This window comes from Accipiter gentilis, chromosome 15 (assembly GCF_929443795.1).
Source record: "Accipiter gentilis chromosome 15, bAccGen1.1, whole genome shotgun sequence".
Taxonomy (NCBI): Eukaryota; Metazoa; Chordata; class Aves; order Accipitriformes; family Accipitridae; genus Astur; species Astur gentilis.
The window spans coordinates 21,695,097-21,716,941 of record NC_064894.1 but is presented as its reverse complement, the minus strand read 5'-3'; the positions used below and the strand labels follow the sequence as shown (position 1 = coordinate 21,716,941).

The window sequence follows — 21,845 nt, the reverse complement described above, 5'->3', positions numbered from 1 at the left end:
GCTGATTTGATCTCCATTAACAATACACAGGATCACTAATATTCCTTCCCCCCAGCAAATCAGAAAATAATGAGATTGTTCATTGGCAATCATTCCTCTCATACATTTACACCCAGCCTGAGAGAGAAAAATTCTCTTGCATCACACAACATGTAGATGCATGATGAGAGCCATCAACCAGCAACAGAGGAAGAGTTCCTCAGGTAAACAGAACTCACTAAACTTAACCATTTTTATTTTTCATTATTTGACTCCATATAGTGTTCGATTATCAACTAGAATGTTATTTCTTCTTTCTTAAAATTCCTTCTTAAGCGATTTCAAGAAAACGTTTCTTTATCCAAAGGATACCATTACAATTGGCATTTTCCCAAATGATTCATCACTGTGGTAGAACAAGAATCCTTTTAAGCAAACATGCAGTGTGTCATGAAAAAACTATTTCTGACCTGCAAAGCATACCCACAGGTTTTAACTTTGGCATACTCTGAAAGTCATCAGCAAATGACAATCACCAGCATGTTTCAGAATGTGAAACTGGTCCAACTGGGACTCACGAGCTGGGCAGGTCTGTCCACAACCTGCTGAGAAGTGTACAAAGTTAAGTGCAGTGTTTCCTCTCTGGTGCAGCTCTAGAAGGAGATCAACCAGACCATTGGTCACGAGCAAGCGTGATACAGGTGCAGGACCTTTAAAGGGCTGCTCCTTTTATCCACACTTAAAATTTGCCTTATTTAAAAAGAGAGAGAGAGAGAGAATCAAGTTTGTAACACTTAACTTTCTGCTACACCAATCCATGCAAATGAGATGTACTCAGGGGGAGGGATGATGAGAAAGGGAATCATCAGGTATGGTGATGGATAAAAACTTGGTCCAAGTGTTGTTGGGTGTGCATACAGTTTTTGTCTCCCTGTTCAGATGTTGTTGAAACAGTAGACTTTAAAGAAAATGTCAATGAATCCTCATAAGCACTATACATGACCTCTGGGGTAATTAGCAATCATTCAAAAGCAACAAGACTAAAATGTTCTATTCTTTATTACTGTCAGCTCTTGTCTTGATCAGCATTTTAATAAAGATGGTTCATTGCTAAGACAGTTTCATGAATCAGTCATAATTACATTCTGACACGCAGTGAATAGTAAAGCAAAACTAAATATCACTTCATCAACCTTTCTAACCTTTATGCAAGTATTAACTGTAAATAATTTTTACACGATCTTACAACAGAAAATCTGCATATTTCTTAGCTTTGTACATACTCTATCCTAACTGAATTTCCTGTGACCTATACCTGAAAAAAAAAACCACCTTACAATCAGTCATAATTACTTAGCTTTGCATGATATTTAGGTGTTGCCTTTCACAGATCAAATCAACTTCAAGTACAAAAGGCTATTTGTTCTACAAAATAGTGCAATGCTTTAAGGGGTTAACTGATTTTTCTACAGTCTTTTCCCCTATATTCTTCCACAATAACAAAATATGGGAAATTGCTACAATAGCTTTAGACACTTCATGTTTGTCCCAATTGTAAACACTGCAAACAAAGCAAAACAAAAAAAAACCCAAACCCAAAAAAAACAAATTTTGAGGAAAACTTTCAAAATGTCACCCAAGAATCCTGCACAATATCAATGAAACTAATCATGCTCAGGTTAATTTTGGATGACAAACATTTTATTTGTGAGTTATTTTTAAATGGACCTAGAGCACAAAGATCTGGGAAGTGAGATACTGCCAAATATAATTTTTTGAAATTAATCTTTTTCTTACACTTGTGACAAGAATATTTAAACTTATATTTAAAAAACTAATATTTAAATTAAAAAAAAAATAAACTGGAGAGTTTAGCAGAGATAAATTTAGGCATAAAAGTAATTCAATGGAAGTTGCACAAGTTTACATTACAGCCTTCAAAACTTTAACAACTAAGAAACCCCACTATTCTTGCTACCACAAGGAACATACGATCTATTGTACAACTTTTCAATAACTTATTTTAAGTCTAGCTACAAATCAGCTACCCCCTAAGAAGAGGAAAAATAGACAATTAACTTGTAAAATAATGGTACATGAATAAAGACAGAGACTCTTAAAAAGTACTGTTCTGTGAATAGTATTTCAGATATTCAGACAAAAGTGAAAGAATTCAGGAGGTACAGATGTGGCTGTGCTGGGTAGGAGACAAGTAGCCTCTCCTTTTTCCAGTCAGGGAGCAGAAGAATGGCAGAGTAAACTTCCACGCAATACAAATTACACTGAACAGCTCTCCCCATTTCACATCACCCAAGAAGAATTCTTCCTTGCAGAATAACTATAAATACAAAAAAGAAAAAACAAGCCACAACCTAAAACCAACCCACAAACCACTGTGTAACATTCAGTTTTGCTAAACAACCAATAATGACTGTAACTTTCAAACTCCTAATAAACAAGCTGTGGTGTCTGTGAAAAACAAATGCCAAGAGTTCACTCCGAATTTATAACATGATGTTCTGTAAGCTAAGGGTCAAATTCACCCCTAATACATGTATTTCATTGGAATTATACCCTGGATGAAGTTATTTGTCTAGATTTCTTTTTTGCTGTTGTTTTTCTTTTTAACATTTGATTTGTATTTCTTTTCCCAGTATTAGCCTTTGCTCCTGCCAGAACTGTTGGCAGGCAGGGGGGAAAAAAAAAAAAAAAATAAAAAATAAGGTAGTATTGATTTACGAAACTGGATTTCCCAGAATAAAAAAAAAAGTGATTAAGATCTAAACAAAGGCTAAAGATGGCTTACGCTTAGCTCTGATGAGGTCCACTACCTCATTACCAACAACTGAAAACTTCTGATGCATTTTGTTTCAAGGGAATCCAAAAGTCCTTGCTGTAAAGCAGGCTGGGGGGTGCTGGGTCCATTCACTCTTTCTGTATCGCAACCATTATGTAAGAAGTATAAAACACTGCCTTTATGCTGCCAAACCACAATGACTCTTCTTACATCAAAGCGTTTTCACCACTAAGGTTTTTTTTCTCCGAAATTTATTCAAGCCAAGGGCAGGGAGACAACAATTCATACACACTAATTACACCTAATTATCTATTCCTTTTTTTTTTTTTTTTCTTCTTTCCACCAGCTTCGGCCAGTGTTATTTGCTATCTGGGTTTCTCACAACCTTCCCTTGCCCTGTCCATCCAACTCAACAGTAAAGTCTTTGAAGAAAACAGTTGTGGCTTCTTAGAATTTTAACAATATAAGGTTCAACTCAAATTAAATTATTCTATTATTAGTTTTGACACATTTATGTGTTAAATATGAAGGCTTCTTGGTTAATTTGGCAAATTCCTCACATCTCTTCGTGGCAAGAATTGCTGGTAACACCCTCTCTTGTAGGAGCTTCTCCTCATGCTTTCTTTTCATGATCTAAATGAAATGTTTATTGGATTAAAGTTCTTCTCTGCAGACCTCCACGGTGGCCTGTGACAAAGAGCTTAAAAGCTTTATTAATTGGCTCGGGCTTTTTGAGGGGAGGCAGGACCTCATTTCACATTACATCACAAGCAAATAAAACTGCCACGTGTAATTAGACTAATTTACCCTGATACAGCAGGAATCAAGTATTCCATATCTATGATAGGCTTTGATTTACTCATTTTAATCAAGGAGTAAACAAACCAAGCAAGAACTCAGGAAATCCTAACAATTAAAGGAAGTGAGAAGGCAGGGAGCCTGAGACTGAGCTACAGTAGCAACTAGTTTATCCTACGATAAAGTATTCATCTGCACCTAAATAAACCATCTAGGAGCAAGCACGCGCATGTGTTTAAGTCAGATGCAGAAGGTAAACAAACTGAACAGCTTAATATCTAGAGAACAAGCTAAAGCAACAGGTACCTTATAAAATACTGTAACAGTTAAGTGCTCTGAACTACAGAATTCAAATAATCCTTGTGTTTAAATTTAACACATACACAGGCTTAGAAGGCTGAATGCAGAAAGGGCTGGTAATTTCTAATCTGACACCTTGCTTTTTATATAGAACATTTTGTTAGTTGACAGTCTTATAAACTTGTCAAACTAAAATTACCCAGAAATTATACTGATGTTCAGCACAAAAATACCTGCCATCATGCTATATTTTCTACTTTTAATTTTTTCTATGTTTAATTAGGTATGCTTCACAAAAGATGAGTACTTCTATTACTTGCAGAGAGAGAGAACAAGAACAAATGCTCCTTCTACTTAGGAGTTTGCTTGGTTACATACTAAGAAGGGAAACAAAAGGCCCAACATCTTCAGTAATGAAAAAGTCAATTGATAGGCAAAGCCATCACAATATCAAAGGCCTAATCCCTGCAATTCTGACTCAGGTGACAGTTCACAGGGGTCAGAGTGGCTGACACTGACCTCAAAAGCAGGTTTTAACTATTCAACATACTGAAAGCTGCTGGGCTATCACACCATTAGACTGGAACAAACTGACAAATCAATTTCATCAAGGAGATGACTTTGGGGGTGCGGGTAGAGGCAGACCCGCCAATCAACAAATCTCTGCATTTCTCACACAGGTGGTTGGACAAAAGCCGAGTGCACCATCAAAGACATTTTATATCTACCAGATGCCTTTGTACAAAACTAACTCCCACAATTTCCTTAGGGACAGCTCTAAATGTTTTAAACAAATTTTTCTCACATACTCAAACTAAGTTATTGAAAAATGAAAATACTTTTAAATTCCTCCATTTCTTGCTTTGAAAGAAAGAGTATATTTTAATTAAAACCAACCAGAGTAGGCAACAATGTGAATAAATAAATATCAACCAATTTTGAGAAAGACAGTGAACAATATAGCGTATAAAAATACATTGCTTTCTATTTGAGAGGAGTGTACAACTGGTCCCTAACAGCAGAAGAAAAAAAAAAAGTTCACTATAGGAAGCTTACAGTAATTTCATGTCCTACTGACAACAGGCTTCTGGTTGATTCTTTCTCTTTAGTTAAAGCAAAATGCAGGTAGCCAAAGCCAAACATTTTATTTTAAAACCGTACCTTTTAAAGGTATACTCAGGCTATGAAAATCCCTAAAACCTCCTGACTTTCAGTCAGAATTTACTTCAGTGCAGGTCTACTGCAAGAAGAAAACCTGAGAAAATGCAGACATTACATATTTGGTATTTTGACTTGCCTTGACTTTTTAAAACTTCACGCTATGGTTCCAGGAAACCTTTGGAAACTCAAGAACTGCTCATTGAGGTTATAGATTATACATAACAAACTATTTGAGGTGCTTTCCTTCCTGTTTGTCTGAAGAATTAAGCATTGAACTACTCACTGAATTAGAATTAGGAATCCAGAACAGTTAAGGGTTGATATAAATGTCTTCACTAAATGTCTGGAAAAATTAAAATGTTGCTAAAATTACTGCCAAACCAGGAAAACAAAGCGTGCTTTCTCTTTTTTTTTTTTTTTTTAAGAGCCTAACTTCAGATCTTACATCAAGTTGTTAAAGATAGATAGCTTTATTCGTAAACCAGTTTTAAAATGTTTAGAAAATTTTTATATTTCTTATTGGTTTAGATGAACAATTTGAGTATTTCTGCTCTAAGCATTTGAACAAACTGTGAGCAATGAATGTTTTTCTTTTCAAGAACTGCCTTTGCCAAAAAAAAAACCCAAAAAACCCAAACCAAAACACCAAAAAAGCCAACAACAAACCACTTAGGCATTCCATGCACTTTAAAATGCTTTGTAAGAGATGCCACAAGATTAAAAGCTCAATCAGAAGGAACTGAATCTAATTGCAGTTATAGAATTAAAAGATTTTCCTTCCTAATACTTCTTATCTCTGTAAAGCTCTATCTTTATAAAATTTCATGGACTGAAGAAGCACTCTTATCTGTTGCAGAAACAAAGCCCTGCCATAAAGAATATTGTGTCCCAAAGAATTTCAGCCACAGAAATGAACTGATCAATTTCGAGTTTTTCCATTTATCCAAACTACCACTTTAAGTTAGAGGACTATAGAACCGCTGAAAAATTACATCTCAAACTACTTACTGGGATAGGTTCAGAATTGGGCAGGGGACACACATAGGGCAGGAAGAGCTGCTGTCTTACCAGCCTGCCCAACTACACAGACCTGGAGCTTTTACGTGGCCCTAGAAAGTGGAACTCGCCAATTGCATCTCCCACTGCAGGCACTCAGCAATCACTTGTCCCCTGTAATCTACCACCTAGAAAGGCAATACAGACAAACTTCGCGAGATAACTGTGTCTTCCCCAGAGCACTGTTTCACCTTTTTGCTTATTCCACAGAAATGGGATTATAGTTATCTTTGTAAGAAATATGAACCCAAATACAGATACTGGAATTATATAGGCTGCAGAAAATAAAAACAACAACAAAATCAAGGACGAACGTGGCTAATGCTAGATCCAAGAAAGAAACCATTTCTTTTGATCATTTGAAGACGGGGAAAGATTCTTGTGTAACAGTTACCAGGGTATCTAGGAACTATGTGTTCCATTTATGAGGAATGGAAACAGCCTGAAATCTATTTCAAGTGAAGTATCTCTTCACAGAAATGTACTGTCAATACTTCCCATTCACCCCATCTTCCCAAGAATATTTAAAGGAATTCAAAGATCCTGTGTTGAACTTGAACTACTTTTAGTGCTAAAGCCTTATTTTAAGATTTACGATCAGAAAAGTTAATTTCCGAATGAAACAAACAAACGAAACCAACCCACCCACTCACCACCACTAAACCCCAAATAAAAGCTCTGCAGGAGGCTCTGAGCCTAGAGAAAACTGAGACAGGATTTAGTCCAAGTTGTCAAAGCCACCACCAGGGAACAGGTTAGATGAGACTGCCACTACCACAGACACATATGGCTTGGAGTGAGGTAAAGGCAGAGAAGACAGTAAATCAAACATCTGCAAGCATCCAATGTAATATTTTTCCTTTATATTTCCATGCAAAACCCTGGAAGTTATCATCTTTACATTTCCTAAAGTCATATACAGAATTATAAACAGCTGAGGCAGAAGCTACTCCAATCCATTAACACCAATGCCATGATACAGATTATACTCACATTGGGGAGACATAAATATACATTTCTCAAACTACCACAGCCAGAGAATCAATTTAGTTCTATCCACACCTTTGTAATGTAAAGGTCACTTGTTAAAAAAAAATCTTACTTTAAAATACATTCCAGTGTAGGTTTTTTAATGCCTACTTCTGATGTGGTAAATTCAAAATGCAGATTTGGAAATTTTTTTATTATTGTTTTTAATACCTTGCCACTGCCCTTCCATTTTCCAACTAAGGTCAGAGAAGCATTTGTTGATAAGTTTCCTCCGATCCATCTTTCAGGCCTTAAGTTTTGGGGAAAGAATTATGTTATATTGGTAACATTTATTAAAATAACATTAAAGGCAGATACATTTAGAGCAGTGTTAAAACACAAAAATGTAGGGGAAAGAACGACAACATGTAATCAAGAATTTTAGAAAGGCCCTTGTGAATAGAGTGTTGAGTTTTTTCTCCCTTCATTCATTATTATGGCAATGTCCATCTACCTCTAGTCTGGGTTGTGCTATTTGTTTCTTTTTGCACTACTCTATCCCCTGTCACAGCTGTAAACCAATTCACCTTCAGAGCTTCTCTCAGCATTCTATCCACAAGGTCCCTTGTAAAAATTTAGATTATTTTCCCAGTCTTGATGAGGCGTTCTGTATGCATAAACTACATTTCACTTTTTTTCTTCAGCTAGCCAAAAAGAGAAAAAAGGAAACTACAAATAAGCATACATGAGAGATATTCTTTAAGTCTGATCATCAGTGAAATGAAAGAGCCTTACATTTATCAAGGAAGAAACTAAGAGTCAACAAGGAAAGATATATAGAAAAGAAAGGTTTGCCATGGTTGCTGCATTTCAAAAAGCAAATGCATATGAAACTACTACTATTCTTCAAAATGCTCTATGATCAGGACCTCTCCCTGCATCCAATGAAGTCAGCTACAGAATAAACCCTTTTCAAGAATCTGAAGTGGAAGTGGTTGTTCAGTTATTTTTATGTTTCTTACTTTTCTAAAGCCATCCAGGTAAAAATTACTTTCACTGGTGACCTCCCTGACTTCATACACAGCCATTCTGAGATACATAGGAGTGCTGCATACATGTCAATGGCATCTTAACTCAGTAAACCTGGTAGCTGCTCAAATGTCAACATTAGATGGGATTTTCAAAGGTGCTTAGGCAATTGAGCCATCTTAGGATCTCACTACGCCCAACCTACCCTAAACTCTACCTTACCTTTCTTTTATCTTAGATATTGATATATTTAACATTATGTATATATTTATGCTGGCAATACTTCTGTGAGGTAGGGAAGTGCTGTTATTTCCATTTTACATGTCATGTCAATCCAGACAGAGCAGGACACAGGAGCTATAAGCTAGCCCTCAATAACGTAACAATACAACCGTAGCTTGTGAATTAAACGCAACTTGGCCAGAACTTAAAAATGTGAGTTCACCATATGTCCTTTTTAATAGCAAAATAAGCACTGATTGTATTATTCACATCAAGAAAGGATGCTCATTTTTTAACCTAAATGAAGCAATTACAGTTTACAGCCTTCTGCACCACAACATGCAGACTCCAGGAAGCTTGCTTCAGAACTGCTGCTTGTTGAACAATATGTGAAGCCTCAAATACCCATTCAGAAAACCACTTACACACGGGAAAGACCCAGAAACAAGGTAATTGAGGGGTACATACAGAACACTACTTTCCTTACACCAAAGGAACACCAAGTTTTTGTAGCATAGTAAGTGTAAGATGCCCACAAGCACACCACAGTATAACTGTTAGAGGAATACTACGTTACATGGCATATACACATCAGTAAGAAAGTCTTACCCAAACAAATTCTGCTACCTTGGTCAAAAAGGTAACTTTTTGTCATACTAAAAATGTCCAGCTTTCAAGACATGTTAATTCTATAGAGAAAGAGCTCCTTTTTGCCCTACCTTGAATTATTTTTGCCCCAAACAGTTAAAGCTTATACATCTTATCTGGCAACTAGTATCAAAGCAATCCTGTACAAATCTCTAATTTATTAATACAGCAGGCAAAATTGGAAAGCATTTAACAAGTGACTCTCCTTACCTTCAGCACAGCAATGAATGGTACAAAATTAGCTCTCTGAAGACCATTTTTATAGAGATCTGAAAGAAAGAAAATCAGTACCATTTTGCTACTTAGTCTTAATAACAATGTCAGCTTGTCTTTTAGTCTGGCAAATAAAACTCAGTGTTGCTAGAGAGAGGAGGAACAAAAGGCAGAAAAGGAGAGCTGAAATTGATTTCTTTTGCTGTATGAAAATTCAATACATTCTTAAGGAAGAAAGGAACATTGTGAGAAAGTCTGAAAAAGGCAGGGAGTTAAAGATGACTTAAATTTCTAACGACATATAACTGATTTTAGCAGAAGAAGTAAGACCAGCATGTTTTAAAGTAAGGATATAAAAAAGGATTTGTAATGCTGGGTATACATTCATATGATTATAAGGCCAAAACTATAGAACTGCTAAGTCCCAGGTATTTGGCAGAGGGGGAAAATCCAACGTAAATTAAAAATATGCTATTTGAGTTTACAAAGCTAGTATAATTCTTATTCAGTGTACTGTGGTACACTTTATCTTCTCACAATTCTACCAGGCACACTCCCTTTTCCAAAGGAATAAAAAAAGGGTCATCCCGGGGGGGGGGGGGGGGGTGGGGTGGATAAATTAAATGAATATGTAAACTTATGCAAAGTTGCTAAAAATACAACAGAATTTTTTTTTTAAATTAGAATGTTATGTAACAAAATGCAAATCTGTACTCAGCAAAAAGACAATTATAAAAACAAACTGCAAAGCAGCATTTTCTATCTTATTTATCTCTGTATTTTATACAGCATAGAGTTCTCTTCTCTGGAAACTATCCAACTGCCCAACATGTTCATAACAGAACGACTTGTTCATTGAAAATGTTATCACTTAAACTGTACAACAGGCTGCTCTTTTTCATTAATATTAGGAAGCCTTATAAAAGGGCAGTGCAGCACCTATGACTGACAGGAGGAATAAATAAGAGAATACAGACACCTGGCAGATGTGTCACCAAAATTCCTGGCAAAAACCATGCCAGGCTATTAATATTATCTATATTCTGCATAATGCCTGATGGGTACAACGAAGCTAAAGCTTTTGTGCTCTGCCAACACATCATGGTGGACAGAAGATCCAGTATGCATGACAAACCAGAAGATGCAGTATGCAAGAGAAACCAACAGGACACCTACAAAATGGTTTTCACAAAATTGGATACATACACTGAAACGTTTAGGAAAATTACCAGTGAAGGTGATTCCGCACTCTAACAAAGTTGTATGAAGCCACATATCATTCTCATTCATAACTCTGCAAATCATGATAGCTATACACTTGTTAAAACAGCAGCCAATTGCGTATTTACTTGCAAAAATTAATGAACATGTAACAGTACTATAAAACAGCTACTTCTGTTAGTTCTTCTAGTTAATAAGGCTGTGAGTTTTGTATTATGTCCCTGTTTTGTGAGGATGAGAAAAATAAACAGTAATTTTGGTGGAGAAATGAAGCCCACATTCTTTAAACACTGCACCTGAGTATTTTCCTTCATATTCCCCTGGGGCAGAAGTTTAACATGGTTAAGAGTATCACTAATAGTCAGCAGCTGGGTACATCTGCTCTCTAATGAAAAAGCTACTTTTACCCTTTGTATCCATAAGAAAAAAATCTCTCAATTCAGTCTTAAACCTTGATTCAGCATAGTATGCTAACCAAACTCTCCTTCCTGTGGGAGGATTTCAGACACACACCATGAGCACACAGGAGTAGTGAGAAGGGAAGAAGACACAGGCATTGACCAACATCTGGACTGCAACATAGCTCAGTTCTGGAGATACTATTCTTGACATACTCTGTTGGGTAGCTAGCACAAGTGGATGACTTTCAAGTTGACACAGTGACTTAATATGTATTAAAACCCCTATACAATGATAATGGTCACAAACTGACAGCTCAATTTAAGATGTGGGATACAATCCCCAAGTCACGGTAAAAATCTCTCCTGAACTTTAAGGAGCAGCACTTCAAAAAACACAAGGAGGTTCCCAACTGAGTGAGGAACTAGTGTCCAGTTTATCTGTAGTCAACCCAACTACAGCAGTTATGATTTCATCTTGTTTGCTCAAACAAGGAAAATAAACCAATGCGAAATTATTTCCCCCTCTAATAAAAACATTTGAGTGTTTTCTTCCCTTTTTTTTTTAAACATGAAGTGCATTGTAAATCTTTAGTGATTCTCTTTTACTCAATCAATTTGGGTAGAAAAATTAACTGGTAGTTAATACTGTAACTCTTCAGTATTTTTTGCAAACATTTGAAATTAATTAATCTGAAGTGTCATAAAAGTTGCACAGAAAGCATGCATTATGCTAACTGCTAATGCTACAGTACAACAAACATTTTTCTCCTCTGCAAAAAATTAAAATTACTGCTTGGTTAAAACCCATACAGATTTGGGGACTTTGTAGAAGGACCTACCTAGCTAATCACCCTTTATCCACAAATAGTGTTAGAAATAGAAACAACTCTCCACCTAAGTAATTCCCAATGAGTGACCTCAATCCAGGCTGTGAGAATGGCATCTTGATAAGGGGCTCTCCTTTGAGATGGTGGATCACGTCTGCAAGTTTCCGAGTTAGAAACCAGGAAGGAATATAATCTCATTTCCCCTCTCTTCTGCAGAATATGATCTTTTCCTATCCTTGAATACATCCAAAACAGAGGAAATATTTCACTCCTCCTCAACTCCCCTGTTCCCAGACACCCTCCCACTGGCTTGGACGGAATAGAGAAGATCAGAAAAGACAGGAGGTGGGGGGACCAACATCTTGAGTTTGAGAGAAGGGAGCAGTAAGACTTAGTGAAAAACCCTTCTTCCTTAAGAACACAAAAAAGCAGGACAAATCGGAACATCTCAGATTCTTGGAGTTTTGTAGTATTAAATACTGTATGATTTTAATACGATTGTTTTGTAAGATACTGAGATTCATTCTATTAGGATAATACTAGTAGCATGTTTGTTTTTACCTTCTGGCGGCCTGTTAGATGTTGCCACAACGACAACCCCATTTTGGAACAGATTTTCAAAAAGCTGCTTCAGAATCATGGCATCAGCAATGTCAGTGACCTGTAGAAGACAACACATTTGTTTTATCTTGCTTTCAGCTTCCGCCGCAATAGATCCGCAAGTGGCTTTGTAGCTAGGAAAAATGCTTGTTAGTGAAAGCCATGGAGAAAGATTCTAATTATTGCTTGGTGAGAAAAAATAAAAGGGATAATTAATAAGCAGTGAATGTACCACGGTCTTTCAAAACTTGCCCGCTCTTTATTGCGGAACTCCATCATTTCTTTACCGATTGCTAAATGATTCCATGTTAACTTCTATTATAAAACTACAGGTGGGAGACACAGAAAACAGACCTAAACATTTAAGAGGCCTAATTAATTAGAAACAGCATGAAAAAAACAGAAAAAAACATGAAAAGACAGAAAGAAAATACACACTGGCTGTTTTACATTTCTATTACCTTTGAGGCAAAGGTTTGCAGAGGTGAATTTAAATGGTCATGGGACTTCAGAAATAAAGACAAGTAGCCAACTATATACATAATCAGCTGCTGTTGAAAATAGAATGATATGACATAGATACTATTGTGTGATTGTTGCAAAAAACAATTCAACAGATGGCCCATCACAAAAATAAGCAATTTCATTGTTCTTTTTAAGTGCCTTCTATTACTGTCCATGAATAATCAAAAGGCACACAGTCACTTCCAGCACAGTCAGCCTCTTCTAACCTTCAGGCACAAAACACGAATAAAAAATAAAAATGGGTGGGACAAGTGATACTGGGGAAGAAAAAAAAAAAACAACCCCCCCCCCTAAAAAATAAGCCATAAAGTAGAATTTCTTTAAATATTTAGTTTAACGAACCTGCCTTACCAAGAAATAAAAGGGACACAAAACCACCCTGTACAAATGAAAAAAAAAGATTTTTCTGAAAAAAGCCCATTGTTACAACAGCAATTTATATTTTACAGGAGTTGACCAGCTGAGATCAGCAACCTTAATAAACCATCTTTATTATCATTACACTTGTTTCTCCTACATTCCCTTTGATTATTATGTAGACACTTGTTGCATTTTGACTTATCAAAACAGACCCCAATTCTGAGGAAATAAAAAAGTGGTGGCATGCTGAGAGTTGTACGCACTCATTACACAACAGATTGCTATGCTTTCACCAGTTTAGATGCGTATGTTCTGATAGTAATACATCTACAGAAAGACTTTAACCAGTATAATTTTTTTCCCTACTTCACCAGCCCTCCACCCCACCCCCCATCGTTCCCCCATTTCTAAATGACTTCTCTGGGCAGCAAAAAAATTTAATCCAACACTAGAGACAGTAAAAAAACTTAGGTTACATTTCTGACAGCTAGCTTAGAAGCAATAGTGTTCATAAGGAACCACATGTAAACACCAGTTTCCTTCTTCCAAAAATTTCTTCTAATGAGTTCTATGGAATGCATTAATATGGATTTATTTTTTTTTCCTTTTTCAAAACCAAACTTTTATACAATCAGTAACACACCCCTCAGATTTGCGTATCTCTGATCACTAAGATCCGGTATTCCAAAAAGCATGTAGTAATTCACTATTGTACTATATGTCTAATATATCTGCTTATGCACCTATCAATAATTTATCTCTTTTGAATACTAGAATTTAGGAACTTCCCCCGTTCCTAATAAAAAAGACACACAAGGAATCAGTATATATGTGCATTATAGGGGTAACTGAAATTCTTGTACCACAAAGCAAAACCAATAGCCAAGTTTTAAAAAATGTATTATACAAAAAAAGTTTGTCACAAAATGATTTATTTAAAAACACAAAGCATGCTACCTTTAGAAAAGAGGGAGGGAAAGAATATTAATGCTCACAAACTAACACAATAACATTCTCTTGTTAATGAGAATTGTTATTTGATGCAAAATTCTGATGTTTTCAACTCCATTACAATAAAAAACCCTCTCAAAAGTTCTGTCAAAAAGCAAGAGAACCATTTTGAGAACTGGGATGCAAATATGAGCTCTTTTTATCTAATACGGCTTGGGAAAGACAGAAAATTTCTACAAGGTAAAGCAGGTAGAAGACAGTAACTAAAGCATTGTCATTTCTCATGGTTTTTACTGTCTCCGGTATTCATTGCAACATAGAACAAAAGCAAAGGCTACAAATTACCAATAAGTAGAGCCTGCTAATGGAGAAAATGGAGAAATTTCATTAGCATTTAAGAGAAAAGATTTTTATGACCTAGTGCTGTTTTGCATTATGACTCACGTTAAAAAAAAAAAAAAAAAAGGAAAAAAGAAAAAACACTAGGCTAATAGTTAATTTACATGTGTAAGTGCCTGAGACTCAGTCAGCCACTGATTGGTACAGTTCCACCTAATGAATGACAAACATAAGCATGTATTATCAGCAATTAGTATTAGCACAAAAATAAGAGCCTAATTTTTATTAGAGGCTTTTAATAGCATGCAGGTTAGTAAAAACTCCCTAAATTGTAGTTTGCTTTAAGTCCAAGTGGTACTGATGGTATATGAAGCCTAACACTGTATGATCATTCAGCTTACCAAGAAATAGGGATTCTGTTTTCATTATTGATACTAACTAACATAGGTTACAGTCACACACCAGGATTACAGCTTCTAATTACCTGTGTATAGTTATTTGATCACTAAACAATAACTAGGCCCTTATTGGCCAGCTTCTGTGTTCTGAAACATCAAAATTATAATTACAAATGGCTTAATTCTAGGGTTTTTCTTCAAAATGAGGACACTTTTAGATTGGGTTAAGACTTTCGTGAAATTAAAAAAAATATAAAAGAAAGGCTTTAATATTTACAGTAAACCGTATGACAAAGATCAGGAAGAAGTAGCAATGCTTTAATAACCCAAGAACCTGCGGCTCAGGCAAATGCTGATGAAGCACCTGCTTCAGAAGGGACAAACTCAGAAGCTCAGTGCCATCACTAAGGTCCTGGCTATCACACAGTATTTGCAAAAAGAAACATTTAAGACACAGTAATTTAAATTTTTTTTTATTACAACAATATTTTGGAACACACAGAACTACTTTAAAAGTACTGAAATATTTTTCTACATCAATTAGTCTACTCTCCACTAGTTCAACAATTCTCTAGGCTTTGCAACAAGATTCACTTCAGACAGAGTACTTCTGTTGTGCTTTAGCCCACTGTCAGAGGAATGTGCAACCTCAGCAATGCTTTTATCTTTTGAAGTTCTGCATTTGGTTTCCTCTGAAATATGAGCATTAATGTTACTTTTTGCTGTTACTGTATCATTCATCTATGTGTCTGATCTTAAGATAAATAAATAAATTCAGCTTATTCTCCTTTTTTTTCCAACAGGTGTTTGTAAGCAACCTGAAGTGTTTCAAGCAAATCTCAATAGTTTTCTGGTATTTCCTCCACACACAAATATTTTGCCAAAGCAGTATAGACCCAACTTGATTTTCCATCTGTCAAAACAGACAGTAGTTTTGTCTGCAAGTCAGAGCAGTGTATGTTCTGAGTCCCCAGCTCTTTAAATATGAGTGAATCAGACTCCAGTGAAATCAAGCCATTCTATCCACTGGGGAAAAGAGCTGCAAACATCCTCAGAGATGGCTCTTTATTATCAATGTTAATCGTGTAACCATGTGGGCTGCTCTTCCAGTCACTGCACTACTTTATGACTATTTAAGCAGAAGGTTTCTTATCCCAAATTCAGTGCCTTCTGCAAAATTTCAGAAAGCAGGGACTCCAGTAGCCAAAGCCTGCATAATGTTCCATGCTACAGAAAATCAGTCAAGAAATCCAGCTATTCAAAAATCTGTGAATTTAGAGTATTAGTACACCCAGAACAAGTAGATTTTTAAAATTCACATAAGAATGCAAAGTCTTAGAAACACAGTTTAAAGTATAATTCTTGTATTACTTTCCCAACTGTGACCCACCGTCAAAAACACAGGTGATTTTTACAACTGAAGTGATTGATGTACTTCAAGCAAGTCAGCAGGGGGAGCAGGCTATCAATTTGGAAACAAGAAATACTAGAGTCTCTCCCCTTAAAATGTGGAAACATGAGTCTGGAAACGGCACCACCAGGATATGAAAGCTGTGGGCATTCATACAGAAAAGCAGGTTTTTACACTATATATGGTACAACAAAGATGGCTCTTTCTACCATTTGAGCATTTGATGTCATGACAGTTAACGCTCCTCCCTGCCCTCTCCAAACCTTCCCATTTCTTCATAGTGTAAATATAACTGCATTTAGGTTTTACGCTGCAAGTTTTGGAAGCCCAGCATTCATATTCACTAGATAAAGCACAATTAAAATGATCAAACAGCAGCAATTGCAATGACTCCACCCATTCTGAAACCATAGATAAAAGGACTCCCCCTTGACAAAAAAATGCAAGAGTAACTTAAAACAAGAACACCTACTACTTTACAGCTACAAAAATCCCCTTCATGGGAGCTGATCATAAACCAGTTATTTTCTCAGGTGCACAGGCTTGTAAAATAATAGCAAGAGATATAAATTGCTCTATCCATTTCAGTAATGTATTAAAGAGCATAACAGCATTAATAGACAATTCTTTTACTATTAGTGATTTGAGAACTAACACAGACCTGTTCTTCACTTGTTCTGCATTTTCTCTCTGAATTATAAAAATCTCAGCTGATTAAAGCTGCCAAATACCTCTAGCCTCTCTCCCAAAAATTTTTATAAAGCAATTCTACACTTAAATCTGTGATGTGCCCTTAGAACAAAATTCACAAGCTGTGTAAAACAAATGAAACATCAAGTTAGCTTGGGCAATGATAATTTTATGAGTTTATTTTTAATTTTCACATTTAATTCAATAAAGGTTTCTTAAAATGTAAGTTATGTTGATATAATCTGGCACTGCCAGGCCAAAGGCTCCAATAACTTCAGGAAAGAATTCAGGTTGAATTTGACAAGTTATTTCCAATTCCTTAATCACACTGAGACGATTTTGTTGCCTTACAGGAACTACAGCAAAGACCAGGCATGCCAAGCATCAGACAGCTACTCTCCTGGGCACTGGACAGACTCAGTACAGGATGATGGTCCCTCCCCTGAAGTACTCATAAGCCTGTCACCAACTCCAATACCCCCTTGTATGACCAGTAACCAGAGTGGTAAATGAAAGCACTACAAGGGGACTTACACCCCCAACTTGCATCTTATCTCCTGGAAAAAAAAAAACCACAAAACAAACAAACACCATCTTCAAAACTGTGAAATGACTTCTACACTTCAACTTCTACAGTTCACTACTGGCCAGTGATTCAAACACTATATTAGCAGTAACAAGTGTCATATTTTAAGATCATAAGTAATTTTATGAAGTTTCCCTTGAAGTGCAGGAGTAATCTCTGACTTCTTACCTGAAATTCATCAAAACATAAGAGAGCAGCCTCTTCACTTATTTCCTCTGCTACTGGTGCAATTGGGTCATATGATTTGGCCATAAATCCTGCCTTTCTTTTTGGCAAGCTCTGCTTAAGTCGATGTATTCCTCAGTTGATAAAACAGAAAAGAACAAATGTTTCTTATTGCTTTTTCTAAGACGGGGAGAACAAAATTATTTAGCTACCAAATAAAAAGTAACCCAGTCCAGTAAAAATAAGAAAGCTTCCAATTTAGTCCAATTTCAAGAGGGCAAAACAATTTTCAACCACATCCAGACAACCATTAAAAGCTGACAGATTCTGCGATTCATATTTTCTTCTTTAGAAATACATAAAACAAAAATCAAAGAACCCTTGAAAGCTACACACCTATACTTTAGCTTTTAAAAACTGATAAAAATTACAGTTTTCTCTTGCTCCAATTCATGACCTCAGTTTCAGTTTCACTTTGTAATTTGGCATTTTCTGTCTTAATCTTATCTCCGAGTATGAAAAAAACCTTACGATGTTTACAAATCAATGACACAGCTCTGTGCATTGCATCCTCTGAAGGCATGCTTAGAATGCATTTAATTAAAAGAACTTAGACATAGCAACACAGTTATATTTTTAAATGTAAAGATGATGGTACTGGTACAAAGTAAGATTATTACATTCATAATTTACTGTCTCATAGATTGTATTCCAACTGACTAAACCAACATTCAGAAAACAAAGATCCTGCAGTAAGAAGCTACCTTTGCTAAGATTAAGCAGAAATGAAAAGAAATGGAAACAGAAAATCTCAACAGTGACCCAACAATGACAGAAAAGAGGGCACTGAAAGTGGCAGAAGTTGTCTACACTGAAGAATGTTTCCCAAGAAAAATGCAGGTGTCACAACACTTGTAAATTACAGCTTTATTTAACAATTTCACAGTATTTTAAGGTCATAGAATTTAGAAACAGAAGCAAGTTTGAAAATATCTAAAACAGTATCTGTCAAAACAAAGTGCATTATTCACCCTGTCAGAAAATTTTCTGAACGTTAGGATGAGCTTCCTTCTATTAGTTTTTCCTCTAAATTGCTGACAGTATTACTAAGTTTGTCAGCCAGAACAGTTCTCATTCTCCTTGGTATTTATACCTGATTTAGTTATTGCTTATTCAAAATACAGATTGTGTTTAACCTTTACTCTTTCAATTTTAGCAATTGCCTTCTTCAGATTGCATATAAGTTAATTGGTAACTGGAAAACAGATAAGGATTTAATCCTAAATATACACCCAAGTTTTCTATATAATCAGGTATACAGAATCTTTCAGAAAGATACCAGTTAAGGATTTAATCCTAAACATACACCCAAGTTTTCTATATAATCAGGTATACAGAATCTTTCAGAAAAGATACTTGAGAAATAATATGCAATTAATATCCACTCTGGTATGACAGACAATGCTAAAATCCTTTAACCTCTCTTCCTTTTTTTTACATTTTTTGCTTAAATACTTACAGTTACACTGATTAATATGTATACGAGAATGAGACAGACTTTTTTAATAGATACCATATTTCATAAAATTATTGTAAATACCTGCGTCTGCACTTACTCTGGTGTACATCTAGCATGAAGCCATGAAAATGGACTCTCTTTTTCCTTTCTACTTCTAAGTGAGAATAGAACATGTCCATCACCATTGTTTTTCCTGTGCCTTCAAATAAAAAAAAAAAAAAAAAAACCAACAAAAAAACCACCCAAACAGGTAGTTAATTTAAGAACAGTACGTACTGATTACAATAATGATTTTTCATTAGCTTTGAACTAAAGAAACTATACTCTTCCACAGAATAAGTACAAGACCAGACTGTTTGTGAAGATCAGTTATATTTTCTATGTTCAAAAACTTGGAACAACTGCATTTTTATTTTTCTATTTTAAAATTTTGGTCCACACAGACATGGCCCAAAGGTTGCAGAAATGGCTCTATATGCATCCAGAAAACATCATTAGTATTTCCTTTTGAAAGTGAGTATGTTTTCATGACGCATTGTTGTAATTAGAATATATAAAGTCCCTCTGTGGCTCCCTCAATTACTTCCCAAATTCTTAAATTGCATTCTCAAATATTAGTGAGGGGGTAACATTGAAAAAACTACACATGGTAATGTAGTCGAATCCAACAGCTTCCAGAATTCAGAGTATAATTGTATTACATAACATCAAAACGTGGAAGAAAACTAATCCTGGAAATTCATTAAAGCAATAATGTAACATAAACATAAAGCTTTTAGACACTTCAGAATTTTAATAAACCTGCATTTAGAGAAAATTCCATTTGAATTGATGCAACTGAAACTTACCAACATCTCCATAGACATAAAGACCTTTTGGGGGCTTGTTTTTTGCAAAGAGCTGCAAATCAAGAGAAAAAGAATAAATACAAATATGGGGTAAAATTAAAAGCAAGCACATTGCTGTGGTAAAGAAAGTAGCTACACTTAACCACTGAAGTAGCACTAGCTAGCAAAGTGTAACCTTGAATAAATCATTAGCTGAGAATTGGTAAGCAATCCTAACATGGTATTTGTGTGAATTCTATAAAAGAGTCCAAGCACACATGCAGGGTTTGAGTTGGTGGTTTGTTAGATCATTGTGAAAATATCCCCATTCCCAGTCCTAGCACACAGGCCTTTTTACCAGAACACATGTAAAATGATTAAATGTTTCCCAATCCATCATCATCAAAACAAATCCTTTTCCTCACTAAGCCAATTGAACAAACAGTCCTAGGAAAAAGTATATAAAATTAAGCAGAATTGTAGTATTCATAGACATATGCACTATATATCTATTAAAACAGCTCTGCTTAAGATATAAAACATCAGGATTTAGAAAATCACTATTGCAAAGCCAGTGAGTATTGTAGGTCCCCTTTCTCTCCACTCTGAATCTTAAATGCAGAATCATCTCTGGTTCTAAACATGATTAAAATCAATGGAGTCACAGCAAAAATATGTACCTATGTACACATGCATGTGTGTGTACACGTATACATATATAAAAAGTTATTTTCAAAGTATGCCTTCTATTAATAATTTTCTCAAGTGAGTTATGTTTATCTTGAATGAATACTGCTTAAGAATTTTGGATCTCTTAATATTACTCAGGACATATGTTATGACACCTGATTGTTTATTCTGTTTTACTCAAATACACATTTTTATGGAAAAACTTGCAATAACATCAAGACTTTCAATTTGAAACAGTCCTCCCTGCTCAGAATTGTGTATAGCCACTTCCAAGTATAATTCTAAAAAGAAAGTTTCTAAAAAATTGGAAACCTTAACAAAATCCTCATCAAATCCATGAAACTGAATTGACATCCACAAAAACACTGCGGAAGAGTATTTGGTTATTTTCAAGTGCTCCACTTGCCGAGTTCTATGAGCTGAGCCAAAACAGAAGAAAATTAAAGCTGCAACCCTGTGGTCTCATTTGGAGCTGGGTAATTGCTAAACAACTTGAACCTAAAGCACTTTTCAAAATACAGTGCCATGTTAAAGAAATGTGGGAGTCAGCAGCAAAACACTAATTAAAGAAAATATATGACCAGAAGGCAGAAAGAGAATGTCTCAGGTCTTATAGTATCAGTTCATTCAGAAAATATGCAAGCATAGCCTATATAAGACCCACTTATAGATTTAATTTAGAGCTATATTAATAGGATAATCAAAAATTTGTATCATCAATCTGTGGCTGAACGGGGTTTCAGATGTTCTGAAACCACTCCATTAATAGACAAGGCTGCAAGTATTTGCTAGTGCTTTGAAAGCATTGCAAGACAATTTAATTAACAAACATTTTTCAGTGTGTACTTTTTAAGAGCTTGTACTCATTAAAATTACTGATGCTCAAAGTTACACAGTGAAGAAAGGAGAAATGGAAAAAACCCCAAATGACAGACATTCATAAGAATTTCATTTTTAATTTGAGATTAACAACAGTCATTTTAACAAGATAAAAGACTACATTAAATTTATTACATAAAAAGGCAGCATTAATGTGATTTGCAGTTTCATGAGGAATGACACAAAGCTAGAAAAACAAATCAATGTTTAGAGTACCCCTTTATCCGTCTTCATAAAGGTTATATAACCAGAAAAACTAGTAACACCTACATTTTATACCATTT

The 21,845-nt window shown here is 35.4% G+C and overlaps 1 protein-coding gene across 2 annotated transcripts in view; it reads right to left on the bottom strand.

Moving 5' to 3' along the window:
• Positions 1-21,845, bottom strand: part of AFG1L (AFG1 like ATPase) — a 71,066-nt gene that overhangs the window by 33,577 nt on the left and 15,644 nt on the right. For both annotated transcript variants that reach the window (XM_049818145.1, XM_049818144.1), the window contains exons 3-7: positions 20,014-20,065; positions 19,263-19,364; positions 17,650-17,780; positions 12,183-12,282; positions 9,170-9,228 (exon numbers count right to left, since the gene is read on the bottom strand). In XM_049818145.1, the coding sequence (XP_049674102.1) occupies positions 9,170-9,228; positions 12,183-12,282; positions 17,650-17,780; positions 19,263-19,364; positions 20,014-20,065 (444 nt within the window). The remainder of the gene's footprint in view (positions 1-9,169; positions 9,229-12,182; positions 12,283-17,649; positions 17,781-19,262; positions 19,365-20,013; positions 20,066-21,845) is intronic.